Source organism: Zonotrichia leucophrys, chromosome 11 (genome assembly GCF_028769735.1).
Source record: "Zonotrichia leucophrys gambelii isolate GWCS_2022_RI chromosome 11, RI_Zleu_2.0, whole genome shotgun sequence".
Taxonomy (NCBI): domain Eukaryota; kingdom Metazoa; phylum Chordata; class Aves; order Passeriformes; family Passerellidae; genus Zonotrichia; species Zonotrichia leucophrys.
In genome coordinates, this window is record NC_088181.1 from 9,457,576 (window position 1) to 9,471,371 (window position 13,796).

Genomic DNA, 13,796 nt, shown 5'->3' on the forward strand with positions numbered 1-13,796 from the left:
GACAACAAATTGTAGTTTAACTTCTGTAATTTACATTTTTACAGTCTATGGCAGTCTGGATTGCAGTACACAGAAATACTGAATTAGACAACACAGTGAAATAATGAAATTCTTTCAGCAATTTGCTTCCTACTTTTGAAGTAATATGCACTTCATATAGTTACAAGTAATAACCTTGAACTTGGTACAATGCCCTTACCTTGTGTTGCTAGGGCACTGTTGATCACAGCAGTTTGTCGAAAAACCCAAACAAACCCTCACCACAAATGTCAGGCATTTATATACTAAAGTGGCTAATAAAAAGCCACTTGGGTCGATAGATTCAAGAGAACACTATTTACCAACAAAACCTTTTGTAGACAGTACTTTCAAACAAAGCCACAGTTTTTTAAGCATATATTGAGAAATACCTCTGTTGTATTGTTGCTCACCAAGAGACAGTTGCTGGAGCCAGTGATTAACAGCAGTAATTACACACAGGAGCACACAGACACTCACTTGGGGTGTATAAGCTGATACAGAGCCACCAAATGCAGACAGCCACACCACTGGCACATCATGTGAAAGGTGTAATTGCTCAATAGGTAAATGCTGCAGCAAAGCCTTCAAGGGGATATAGAGACCCTACCCCCTGTAGTGAGCTAAATGTGTATGCAGATCACACATGGTCAAATTGGTTGAAGAAACAGACATCCAAAGACGTTAGTTTGTCTTCTCCCAAACTGCTCTTTGAATGTTGCATCACTCATTGTTCACATCTCAATGACTGTCTACAGATGTAATTAACTGCTGTCTTCTTGTCTGTACACATTCTGCCTTCTGTGTAAATCTTACTTTAGGTCCTATGGTTATAACTCAACTTCATTTGGGCTCTATCTTATGGGCATTCAGATAATTCTGTTGCACATAGTACCCAGTGTCTAGCAAGGTACAAGGCTCTGTTGCATGTCCTCACAGGAGAGGGAAATATGTCTCCTACCACTCCAGTAGGTTACCTGGCAAAGTGCACACTTTTGCAGACTCCACCGCTCCCTGGAGTGCGCTTGCACGCATGTTCTCCCCAGACAGAACCCTCTTCCCTCCTCTTCCTCCTGAAAGGTATTTGTGAGCCCGGCTTACACGTTTGTGGTGGAGTGGGTGGTGGAGAAGTTCTCCATGCGCACTCTGGCCAGTTTCTCAGCGGCCACGGGCCGCAGGAGGAGCTTGCAGCTGAAGACTTGGCGGCAGGCCTTGCGGAAATTCTCCGAGAGGAAAGCATAAAGGATGGGGTTGATGCAGGAGTTCCCGTAGGCCAGGCAGTGAGAGATGATGCGGAAGGTGAAGGAGATGTTGTTCAGGGGAAAGTGCCCAAACTCTGCCCACATGGTGATGATGTGGTGTGGCAGCCAGGAGAGCAGGAACACAGCAACCACCAGGAGCACCGTCTGTGCCGTCTGGAGAAGAGAAGATCGTGTATTAAATGGTCACAGTAAGCAAGCAAGCCTGTGGGATGAGTGGGTTTGCTTTCCTGTCAGGCAACACTGACAACTGCCAGGTGGGCAAATCATGACAGTATGAAAAAGGATGCAAAAAACCCTGGTAAACTTGGATTGATTTGTTTTAGCTCAAGCAAATAACTATTGACACTTGAGGTAGTGCCCATAAAACTTCAAACAGTTCAAAGCTGCAGCAGTGTGTTACAAGGAAGAGTGGAAATAATAGTTCCTAACACTTGGAGAGTGAGGAACATTGAGGCTATGGAAAATAACTGCAGGGGAAAACAACTTCCAAGTAAGCATGCCACTGAGAGGAGTAACAAAGGCTGGCCTGAGGTGAAAGGTTTTTCCAGTATCTTCCCTATTACAGAAGAAACTCAGAAAACCAATGCATAGAGGATTTTTTTTAAAATACACAGTGCTCATTGACATGTTCCTAGCTGGGTGACGACCTGAGGGAGGCTCCCTGTGCCTGTGAGATCCCAGCCTGTGCTGCCTGGGTTGGAGGTGTGTCCCTGCAGTGCTTGCTCCCCGCTTAGCTGGCCAGCCTCTGACACAGTCTGTCATTTGTGAGTTCCAAAGCTTGACCTGAGGTAAAATTTTCATGAAAACAGTGGTCTTTGGAATTTCCATACAAAATGAAGGTTAACAGTGACAGTAAATAAAATTAAGCTGTAACTCACTTCAACTTTCTTTCTGTAAGACCCTGAGGCCTGTGGGAGCAGGACCGCACTTTCCAAGTTTAGGAAAGCTGGTAGTGTTGCTTTTCTCTCACTTTCTACTTCTAGAACACCCAGGGAATGCCTGGCAAGTCTCAGAGATTACTGACTTGGGGTCCCTAAGATCCTTTCCTGATGTTTTTGTAGGGCTAATTCTACCTGACTTAAAGAAATTTCAAAAATAAAAATGGTAATGCAAGGTGAGCAATTGTTTTGTATTTAAACCCTCAGTTTTGGGGTTCTGTAGCATATGCACAGCTGGTGACTTCCCTCCTCCTCCCCCACTTTGTTCTCTGCAGAATCTGCTTTTTACCTTTGGTATTTAGTGTTTCTCATTTCTATATTGTCATTTTAATAAATGTAACAACTTGCAAACATGCAGATTATATCCTTCCCCTAAGGAAAATTGTTGTACAAGTAGCAGAAAAGGAATGGAGAAAGATTAAAATTAAAATCAGGTTTCATTTCAGTTCAAGATTTACAGCCTTACTAATCTAGGTCAATGTTTCTGTCAATAATTCCCTTGCATGATTTCAAGTGAATAGTGTAAAGTTCCTTTCCTAGAAAAGGGATGATTTTCTAGTGAACAGAAATTTGTTTAGTCAGTGGTTATCAGGGTGACATTTTCTTAAACCTATTAACCTCTCTAAGGAAGATGTTATTACTTTAGATCAAGACTACAGTGCAAGTAAAAAAAAGGGATTTCTGTCAAATGGGTCTCTCAAGCAAGGTTCTATTAACTTTGAAAAGCAATAACCTGTAGGTTCATTGTGTACCTGACGTACTCCAGGTGCTTCCTTGTTTCACCTACCAGAATGCTGTCAGACAGCTGAGCTAACAATGTTCCCCTAAGAGTGAACAAACCCCCCTGCCAAGTGTCCTCAAACCAACCATGCTGGGAGGCAGATGATGTCCTTAAAAATAGACTGGAATGATTAGAAGTTGATGACACTGGAGGACACAGACCTAGTGGTCTTGTGGGGTCTGGCTCACCTGCTGTGGTACAATGGGTACCAAAGAAATTATTAATAAGCAGGTCCCATCATTAGCTTTCACCAGCAATAATGGTGCTACTTCTTTACCCTCTAGCAATGTTAAGTAGCTTAGGCTTGTTACCCAGGCAACCTTTCATAGCATCCATCTGCCTAAATTAGGGGGCTCCAAGCACTGAAATATGCTTTTGAATAAGGCTTATATACCTAGCTTTTCCCCCCTTTTATTGTGAAATAACAAACCGTGCATTTAACATAGGGCTGAGTATTACACAATGGGTTAGCAGTTGCTATGTAATAGCACAGAGCTGTTTCTGGGGTCCAGCTTTTTGGGATTTTGCAGACGGAAAACACAGACAATACTAGAGCACTCATACGTGATTCATGACTCAAGAAACAGGTCTTGGAAATGGAACTTTTCTCTGTTTTTTCAAGTTAAGGAATATGTAGTTAAAACAGAGGAAACTGAAACAAAACACTGTTTGGATTTTAGTGTGGTAACTTTGCTGTAGCTTAAAGTACTGTTGCTGTAGACTGTGACCAGCTGTGGAGGACTGATCCAAATAATTTGTGTATTGTTTGAACTTCTTCCATGAGCTGTGACAGTTTGCACGGTTACTGCATTACTGTTGATCAAGCTGTCCCCACTTAATGCAAACCTTCTGGCTTGACTCTGAAATTTTGGTGGGTCTGTAATAGAGCTGTACAATGGCCATTACTGGCCACCTCAGTCTCTCTTACTTCTCCTAGAAATTTTTCAAGCATCTCCAGGATATTCCTTACAGTGTATTTGTTGTACAGGCAAAGTAAGTGCATTGAACCTGTACAGTGAATCAATAGCATGGTGACAAAGACAAGGAGATATTTTTGCTTGTCAGATAATTCAATGAACTTCTGTTATTCTTCCCTTTCCCCTGCCCATTTCTGTCATGTGCAGATTGTGTTGAATTTACTTGCTTATTCATTTGTTATCTTTGTAGGTCATCTGCCTCTCATTTATGCTTTCCAGCATTTCTTTGTCTGTTTTGCCCTTTTATTACTTTTCCCCCTGGCCCTGGACAAGCTATTTCTTGCTTTTAGCCTTCCCTCATCCTTCAAAAAGCATTGGAAAATGTGTTTAAAAACATTTTCGGTGAGATACCTCATTCAGGAGGATGATGAAGTCTTTAACATTTAATTGTGTTTAGAGCTGTTGTCCTTGATAAGCTTTTAATGAAGTTTCTTGCTTCAACTTGTCAGGCATCTTGTCAAGGGCAAAATTAAGATTGCCTTTAATGAGTCAAATGCTTCAAGTATTCCATGGATTTACATATTTTAGGAAGAACCACCTGAATGTTAGATTAATAAACATTCCTGAAATTAAAATATAAAGTGGACAGAAGAGTCTAGAGGGGTAGAGGGCTTGTCACTTTCCTAATTTAATTCCAGTTGGAGACAGCCCAGCTGCACATCATTTTTCTGATCAGCTGATCAGACCATCCATTTCTACTGTGTACCTCAGCCACACAGAAATGGGAAAGAACATTCAATTAGGTTTTCAATAAACAGTACTGGCTTGGGGACAAACTGGGCTTCATTAGTGAGACAACTGCTGTTTCCTGAATATGGTGAGATTATTTTTCCTTATTTTCTTCTTCCATAATTTAAATGAAGAAGCATAAAGAAGCCTATGCCAGTTCTTCCACACTGTCTTATCAGCAAATTACAAATGACTCTTCCTTTATTACTGCTTTGTAGGAGGATGTCTGATTATGCCATTTACTGACAAATCTTTTATTCTGATATGCTATCTCTAACTTGTAGATTCTTCTCCTTAAAGTTTGAGTGACAATTGGTGCACATTTTTACTGCCCCATACTTCATTATGGTGAACTACAGAGTGACAGACTTCACTGTAACTTGTAATTTACTGTAGTGAAGACTTGGAAAATATGTAGTGACCCACGGTGCCTTAAGCTTTTGTTTTTAGGTTCTGCAGGGACCCAGTGTCAGTGCCCAGGAAGGACATGTGGCTTAGTGCAATATACCACTGTACTGCTGGAGGAGCTTACCAACCTCAGAGGAAGAGAATTTCTGTGGCTTTACATTCAGGGATACCCAATGGAGAACATCCCTTTGCTCAGAGTCCGTCTGTGAGCCAGTGTGCAAAGTGAAATCTGCCACTTCCTTCACTCCTGGTGCCATGTTCTTGTTTGCTTTGCTGGCAAATCTGACTTGCCCTGGTGGATTTGCAAACATTCTTTTCCTTTTTGCACATAGAATTCTAACAGAAAGGTCCCAAGCACACTCTGATCTCCAGAAACATGCCTATAGCTTAGTGATAAATGCAAAATGTTTAGAATATGGCATACCTATTCTTGAGTAACTTAGATGTTGGATAGCAGCTGTCTCTACTTCAGAGCACACACATCTCTTAATTACTACTGAAGCACTTCTCGTTGCCTTTTGGCCTTTTTTTTAATTACACTTCAGTCTAATTCTACTCTTCAGTGATCTGAAAACCACACTGTCAGTATTCTTTTTTATTGTTCTGTCTTCTTTCTTGGAGCCAGAGATGGCAGCTGAACGCCATGAAGAAGAGGAGAGACTGAAGTAAATATATTTTCAGATGTTATCAGCTCATTTTGATTACTTGCTTTATGTGCTAAGAGGGACTCTTCATTTCCCAGCAGCTTGCTTGCACTGTTCCTGCTGCTCATCTGCACATCTCTCATTCTGGGATTATGCCACTAATATCCTCTGTTGGTGCCCTTGAAATTTATTCACTTTCTATGCATAAATGTGTATGAGCATTGTGATATTTCTATTACCTCCTAATTGGTAATGATGCTCTTAGTTCCTGCTGCTCTGGGCTCCTGTTAACCAAACGATGTGCAGGATGACACTTCTGAGTTATATTCTTCTGCTCCATGGATCCCAGGACCTTCCATGTTCCTTTCCTGTATTTTCTGTTGTTCAAATACCAAGGCCTTGAATGCCATATTCATTGTCTGCATGAAAACTTTCAATTTGCATGGACAATAGCCAAATAATTCGTTTAGCATACAGAGCATTTGTTTAGTACACAACTTTTATCTGCCTCTCTTGGCCAAGATGTTCAGGAATACCCATCAACCTTGAAGGATTCTGTATCTTTTACCTCAAGCTCTTGTATGACCTTCAAAGTGCAGCACTCCAGGGAGTGTCCCAAGTAAACTCTGTGTGTCTTTGTGTTTACTTAGCTCTGGAAGCAATGAATAGCTGATTTGCTGACCCACCAGGCAGGGACAACTCACCTTTCTGTTGTAGCTAACCAATAGAAAAGCAAAGTACTAATTTGTTATCTTGAAGTGGCTCATTTGGTCTGTTAATTGAAGCTTTTGGCCTCAAGGTCCCACAACTCCTACTATCCTATCAAGGGAGCTTGCAAAATTGCTGTGAAATTCACATCCCCAGACACATTCTTAAACTTGGAAAAGAATTTCAGACTGTTCAGTTTGCAAAACTTGTTATTTGTTCTTTAAAGATGCACAATACAGAACTGAGTAAACACTGAGGAGCCCTGGTGTGCTCCAGAGGCCAGTAAAACACCACAGGGCCCTGCTAGACCTTAGTCTGCATTAATTTCCATCATTAAATCATCTTATTTAAGGCAGATGTAAGATCAGAGTTCCTGGGGCTGGGCTCTTATGAAACATTTTGCAACACTGTCAGACAGGGATTGTTAACTTTCTTTGGAGCCAAATTACAGACTTGCTGTACTCTGAGTAGCTGAGAAAAGAGGTGACAGAACTGAAATACACTTCATTGTTATAGAGGGTGCACAGAATTTCTTAGCATGTGGTCTTGCTGGCGGCCCCCAAAAAACAATTATCCAAAACTTCAAAGGAAAATCCTGCAGCATCTCACCATCTGATTTTCAAGGCTGGCAAACTTGTACAGCTAGAATGGCATTAAATGGGGAAGCAGCCAGTCATGTCTCTCTTCTGCAGGCACAGTCTTAGTTCATCATGCAGAATTTCAGCCTAGGCATGCAAAAAATTCTAAACATCTTCCTTGCTCTAATGCGGAGATGGTACAAATGGAAAAGCCCTTTAAATTGAGCATGTCCAACATTTGACGTGTAGATGGCAAAGTTATATAAAGATTTCAAAGTGGGAATCTGAATTAAAGGTCAAATTCTTCTGATAATGGAATGTGAAGCCAGCATGCAGCAAACTTTGTGCTAGGGAAATTTTTGTAAAGTTTCATGTCTGCATAAATTGAAAGGTTGCTGTAGTTTGAACATAACCATCCTGTAAGTTAAAAGCTTAAAGATCACAACCCAAGCACAAAACCTTTTAGGTTTTTTTTTCTTTTTCTTTTTTTTCTATATGTGCCTCTATGGCATTTGTAGGATTCTGCTAAAGACATACTTGTTCCTTTCAGCAGGTGTTGGAACACTGACTTGGAGAGGGTGACAGCTGTCAGAGCTCCCTCGATTATTCATAAACTGGACCCATTCAAACAAAATCTGGTTGTAACTGAATTTACAATAGTGGGTCTAAAAACTGCCCACGAGCAGTCTGTTCTGAAAACCAGAGCTCTCTTAGACTGTCCTTCTAGCCTCTACATACCTTCAAATAACAGATCTTGAGTATGATGTTGTGGCAAATGGGACAGTGACAGACAGTAGAAAGATCACCAGTAATGAAAGAGAAGGGAAAAGTGACTTTACAAACATTGTACAGGAAATAAAACCCACACTGAAAGCCCAGCTGTATCTTGTGGCACTGTGGTCTGGGAGACAAGAGCTGGGTCTCAGATCCTGGTGAAAGGAAGCCTGGAGACTTTTGTTTAGAGAAGATGCTTCATATAGCAGTGGGTACTTATTGACAAGTCCCCCTTGAGAGGAAATGGGGTGGCAGTGCCACTCTGTAGGTGCATGTGTCAGAGTTCCCCTTAACTGTGGATAGCCAAAGCCCTGGCACTGATTGAGCTTTTAGCTGGGTTTTGTTTCCATACTGTGACAACACACAGAGTTATCACACACTTGTCTGTTCATGTAGCTCTGGGGGCCCTGGGCAGCAGGTGCTGCTCTGCTGGGAGCAGCAGCAAACACCAGGGAAGGGAGCACAGCTGGAGGGAGCACAGCTGGACAAAACACAGCTGGATAGAGCAGGCAGCAAACACCAGAGAAGGGAGAGAGCACAGCTGGAGGGGGCAGCAGCACACATCAGGGAGGGAAGGGAGCACAGCTGGAGGGAGCAGGCAGTAAACACCAGGGAGGGCAGGGAGCACAGCTGGAGTGAGCACAGCTACAGGGAACAGGTTCTGGGAACCATTCTGTGTCACAAAAAGGCATAAAGGGGTAGAGGATGAAGCAAGAGACTCCTTGGAAAAATGAATTCCTAATACTGTAGTTCATTACACTTTGTTTCCTGTTTCCATGGGTTTGATTTATTAAACAAAAAAGGTTTGTAATTTTTTTTTCATTTTGAAAGCATAGATTACAAATTACTGGTACAGTATGACCTTTAAAGGGGGAGGTTGAGCTACAGTATCAAGTACCTGGGCTCCAGTAAGAGTCAGTTAAATCCAGGATTATTTTGCTTTCTTTGCTACAGCAGTGCAGCTAGGAAAATCATGCTTGTACTTGCACAACACTGGGACTGTTCATTTGCCACACCATCATCATCTCTTTAGAAATCACCTTAGGTCTGGATCCAGCAGTGTCCCACTTGTTCTGTAAATGTTTGTCTTATTGAGGTTCACATGCTGTTTCCAGATTTCCAGGGTGTACTAATAGCAGACAAAATAGCAGCTCCTCTATGACCTTTCTGGTGGCTTTACCTTGGATTTGTCCCAGTAATGCTTCTTACTGTGTGCTATGGCTCAAACAATGTGAGTAAGAATGATGTCTCTTCTGCCTGTTATCAGTGTTATAGGATCTGGGGGTGGGAAGGGACTGGTATTACACCAAGACTCCAGCAAGGTCAATGAAAGGTAAAGATCCTGAAATAAGTCTTGACATTTAAAAAAAATCTTCCCTGGTAAAACTATTTTTTTCAGAAGCAGCTTATAATGGAGAATAATAGCAGTGTGTTCCCAGTCAACATGTGGAATGCTGCTTATAGCAAGACCATTCCCTGAGCTCTGTTATTTGCTTTCTTTCTAAACTATGTTTTGTCTTAAGTGTTCAGTCTTGAGGAGAGTTCTTATAGCTTCTGAAATGCTGAGTGACAGGGCAAACTGTTTGCAGTGGTAATGTTGGCAACTGTTCCACTGGAAAATCTTGTTCAACAAGGACTCTGAGTCAGCAATTTGATTCTTTTGAGACCTTAACTCATGTATGGAGCCCAGATGAGCATTGGGAGATTTGAACAAAAAACTGTTTGCAAAATTTGCTATTTTACTGTTCAAAAACAAAACAACACTAAACCCACAAACCAAACCAAACCCAAAGGGGAAAACCCAAAAAGAGCAAACCCACATCCCAATCTCTTGGGAGTAGGAGGAGGATAGTAGCTCAAATGCTCTGTTTTCTTGAAATTATAGGAATGAAGTAGGAACTGCATGGTCATAATTTCAGACTATCCTCTTTTTTATGAATATGACATCTTGTTTTCCTTATCAGTTTGGTGAAGATGCACATTGTGAATTAACAGATGTGACTCAGACAATTTTATCACCTCATGTGGGAAGACTTGGCTGTTGTGCTACACTTTCTCTCATAGCTCAAGGCAATCAGGGTTTAACCACTGAAGTCACACATATTTCAGAGCAAACTCAATGTTCTGTATGTCCTAAATTAACCTTCCAAATGTGGATCAAGATTCATTTGTCAAACATTTTTCAGCTAAATAAACAAAAGCTCTTCACTTAATCCCTGATGAGGTTTATGAATTAAACCCAAACACAACTACCTTCACAAATGGACCAACTAAGTACATATGAAGGAAGCTGGAGTAACAGAACTGACAGCCATCTGCGTTCTTAAGAAGATGTGCTTTAAAAAACTGGCTCTCACTCTTGTGTTTCAAGTATGTTTTGAACGAATATACAAGAATTGAGTATGACTGCAACCAACTCAAGGAAGTCTCCCTTGAGAAATACTGAATAGTGTTTGCAACAAAAAAACCCTTTGAGTAAGTACACTAGAGAAGATGTTTGGCATGCAGGAAGGCTAGGTGGACAATTTCTACCCAGACAGGGCTGGAAGAAGACACACTGTGAAGGATGATATGTGTGTATGTAGAAGCATGTATTTAATTTTTCTTCTACCTGAAAGGATCACTTATTTAACTAGGTCTGACTGTGCCATATGGAACAAGAATTGCTGTTGGGTGTTTCATAATAATGGCCAGGGAAATACTTAAGGGCAGGGAGGAAAAAGTGCTGCACCACTAACTTGTTTGAACTGCTAAAATCAAAGGGTATTTTTTTTAAATTGATCCTCTTGGCAATATCTAATAACTAAACTTGAGATTGAGGAAACTGTAGTGCTGTTTTTTCATCTAACTCTATAGAGCAAATCTGAAAACGACACAAGTGGATACATCGTCATAAATGAAATTCTTAACTTCTTTACAGGAAAGTAACAGTAGTAATTTTCAACTGTTGGTAGTATTATCTGAAAGATTAGCAACAAAATAGGTAGTGTGCCATTCATACATAAGTAAGGAAATTCTGGAGGGAAATTTAAACCAATCAGTTTAGGGATTTTTTGGTAATTTTGAGACCTAAAGCAATTTTTCAAACTTTTGAAATGATTCTATGTGGAGAGACAGTGCTTCTTAGCACTTTGCTGCATTTTACATTATCAAAATTGTCAACACATCTTGGTTGCCTTTTCTCATAGTAGCTGTTAAACACACAGAACTCTGACTCAGCTTTCTCTTTGTAGTCTGCACTATTGATCCAGAAATTATACTTCTGGTTTTGACATTGTAATTCACAATTCATCTGCTGCAGCATCAGCATTTATGAAAAAATCAGTGCTACCTTGTTCTTCAAGGTAGTCTCTGTTCCATCTGGGTCTGGTGGTGCTCCTGCAGAAGGCAATGCACAGCAGCTCATTGCTGCCTAATGTGTTGCCTTAGAAAAGGTGGTGAAAAGAATGCTTATCAGAACCTAGTGGAAGTTAGATGAACGCAGAAAACATGTTCAAAACACTCTGAGAGGAAAGGTTAAGTAACATCTGTCTAATAAATATTGTTCGTGGTGTATTATAACTTGGACAGTTATTGTGTTATGAGATAATATTGCAAATACCTGTTGAATTCTATCCTTGCAGACAGTGTAAGTGCAAGACCAATTATGAATTGGTCCTCATAAGTATATTGCAAACAAAACTGAGTGTATGCTAGTGAATGTAATGAACCAATAGAAATTAATACAACCTATAGTTAAATCTGGTAAGGATTCATAGGCAAAAGGACTGGCAGAAACTGTAAAGTCTCTAAATCAGCTGGGATCAGCACAGACCAGGCTGATTACTTTATAAACCTGGCATATCTATTGTATTATAGTCAATATAGAGATTAAACCAAAGATATTTACCTTCTTCTTTGATCTCTCTGACTTCTTGGAAATGTTCTTTACTTTTGTATGGAGGTGGTATAAAACCTTGAGGGGAAAAAAAGAGGAATATATTGAATGGGAAATTGAAATTTGTGTATTAATACTTGAACTCCTCATACAAGCACCAAAAAAATGAGGTAATTGTTTTAACATGACTTCAAAGATGAATTTGATGTTTCAGACTTTGAATTCTAAGCTCTCCAATTTCTCTTTCAAGAAACAAGGTTTGGAAAGAGCATTAAACCTGCTAGGCTTTCAGTAGTTCAGCATATATTAAGAGCTCAGCTGGCACTATGCTGAAATCCACAGGAGTTTTCAGATGGACTTTGAATTTTATATTGAGCCTCAGATTGTCTTCATTTATTCCCTAGGCTGGTGATGCTCATGGGCAGAGAGCAGCTGCCAGTCCTGTGCCCTGGTGGGGCTGTCCTGTCACTCCTGGAGGCAGCACAAACAAATGCAGTGGCTCACCCTCCAAAGGGAGGGTTGTAAGGAGTGTTGGAGCACTCTAGGCCATTCTCAATTAACAATATCTAGCTTTTTGACACCTGATTACAGCACAGCAATAACCTGGAAATGTTTATCCCTTCTTAGGTTTTTCCTCTTGCCAGTAGCAAACATTTGTTATTTAGAAAGAGCAAAATGAAAAATATGAAAAACAGCAAGAGCTTTTAGGGGATTTGGGTGACAGGCTGGATGTCATCTTGGTAGTTTTAATCCTTTTTGTGAGCTGCTGTAATTTCATTCTCTGTTTTCCTTCCCTCCCCCCACCTCAAAAAGGTATTCTGTACCAGGAGAGGATATGGAAAGGGTTGGCTGTGTAGTTGTGTACGCACACAAGCCACCAAGAGTCTGGGATATTTTCCTCCATTTAAGCATTGTTCCCATCCCTGGCACCCACCTTGGCATAGCAGCAGGTGATGAGCAGCAGGGGCAGGAGGTATCCCACCAGCAGGATGGTGATCTTGTACATCTGCTTGGCTGTGGAGCCGTTTGCCCAGTGCTCCCAGCAGAAAGAGCTGTTGGGTGCCTGCTGGTGGCCGCTCATGAGGGCCTGGTGCTGGGCCACGGGGATGGCGATGAGGAGGGACAGCAGCCAGATGGCGGCCACGCCGAGGGCAGCGTTGCGCTTGCTGCGGATGCAGGGCGAGCGTTTGGCGTGCACCACAGCGATGTACCTGTCCACTGACATGGCCACCAGCGTGAAGATGCTGACCAGCATCGTTGCCGTGGCCGAGTAGTGAACCCACTTGCAGAAGAAGGCACCGAAGATCCACTCTGGCAGGGAGTAGATGGTGGCCTGGAAGGGGACGCAGAAGAGCAGGAAGGAGAAGTCTGCAATGCTTAAGTTGAGGATGAAGATGTTGGTGGCGCTGCGTGATGGGCGGCCCCCGGGCCGGAGGCGTCCCAGAACAACCAACACTAACGTGTTTCCCACCATTCCCAGGAGAAAAATCAACCCAAAAAGCACAGGGACAATCACCACCTCTGGGCCACCCCTGGTCACTCCTGCCCAGCACATTGGGGCCTCTGTTTGGTTGGTCTCAAGGCTGCACTTGCTGGTGTTGACTCCAAAGGAAAGCACAAAGTTGTATTCCTGCTCCTCCATGGAGCCAGGCAAGGAACAGTCACTGCAGCCCTGACTGCTGTCTGTGTTTGGTTAGGGTGGCCAGAGATGAATTTTTGCCTTTTCCAATGCTGTGTCTTTCCTTTGAGGAGTAATTTTCTTCAGATGATTCTTCCGAGTTCTCTGCGTCTCTGGTGCAGTTTATTCCAGGACTGGCAAAAAAAAGGAGTTGAGGAATTTGTGTCATCCAAGAGGTGACATCCAGGTTTGGCAGCTGGTGCTGGTGTGGCAGAGAAGGTCTGTGCCAGAGGAGCAGAGGATGGGGCTGCCCTGGGAGCTTGGAGCAGCAGCAGCTCGGCTTCCACATGCTCCTCCTCTTCTGCTTCCCTCCCACTCTGCTGCATCTGTGGCTGTCACACCTGCTTTCCCAGCTCCACCCTGAGCTGTGGCACAGAGAACAAATGCTGTCTGCGACCTGAGCCCTTCAGAAAACAACCCCTGG

The 13,796-nt window shown here is 42.1% G+C and overlaps 1 protein-coding gene across 1 annotated transcript; it reads right to left on the bottom strand.

Annotated features, from left to right (window-relative positions):
* Positions 1-1,002: 1,002 nt before the first annotated feature.
* On the bottom strand, positions 1,003-13,435 carry LOC135452576 (galanin receptor type 1-like). Its single transcript, XM_064722805.1, has 3 exons — positions 12,629-13,435; positions 11,707-11,772; positions 1,003-1,433 (listed from the first exon to the last, which is right to left on the bottom strand). The coding sequence occupies exons 1-3, from the start codon at positions 13,334-13,336 to the stop codon at positions 1,116-1,118; spliced, it is 1,092 nt and encodes a 363-aa protein (XP_064578875.1). The 5' UTR covers positions 13,337-13,435; the 3' UTR covers positions 1,003-1,115.
* Positions 13,436-13,796: the final 361 nt, after the last annotated feature.

Bases quoted from the DNA above. Each gene is read 5' to 3' on its own strand.
- LOC135452576 (XM_064722805.1), bottom strand. From the start codon at position 13,336: ATGGAGGAGCAGGAATACAACTTTGTGCTTTCCTTTGGAGTCAACACC. The intron at 11,773-12,628 runs GTGGGTGCCAGG...TTTCCCCTCAAG, and splicing joins TCACCTGCTGCTATGCCAAG to GTTTTATACCACCTCCATAC. The intron at 1,434-11,706 runs GTAAATATCTTT...TCTCTTCTCCAG, and splicing joins CAGAGAGATCAAAGAAGAAG to ACGGCACAGACGGTGCTCCT.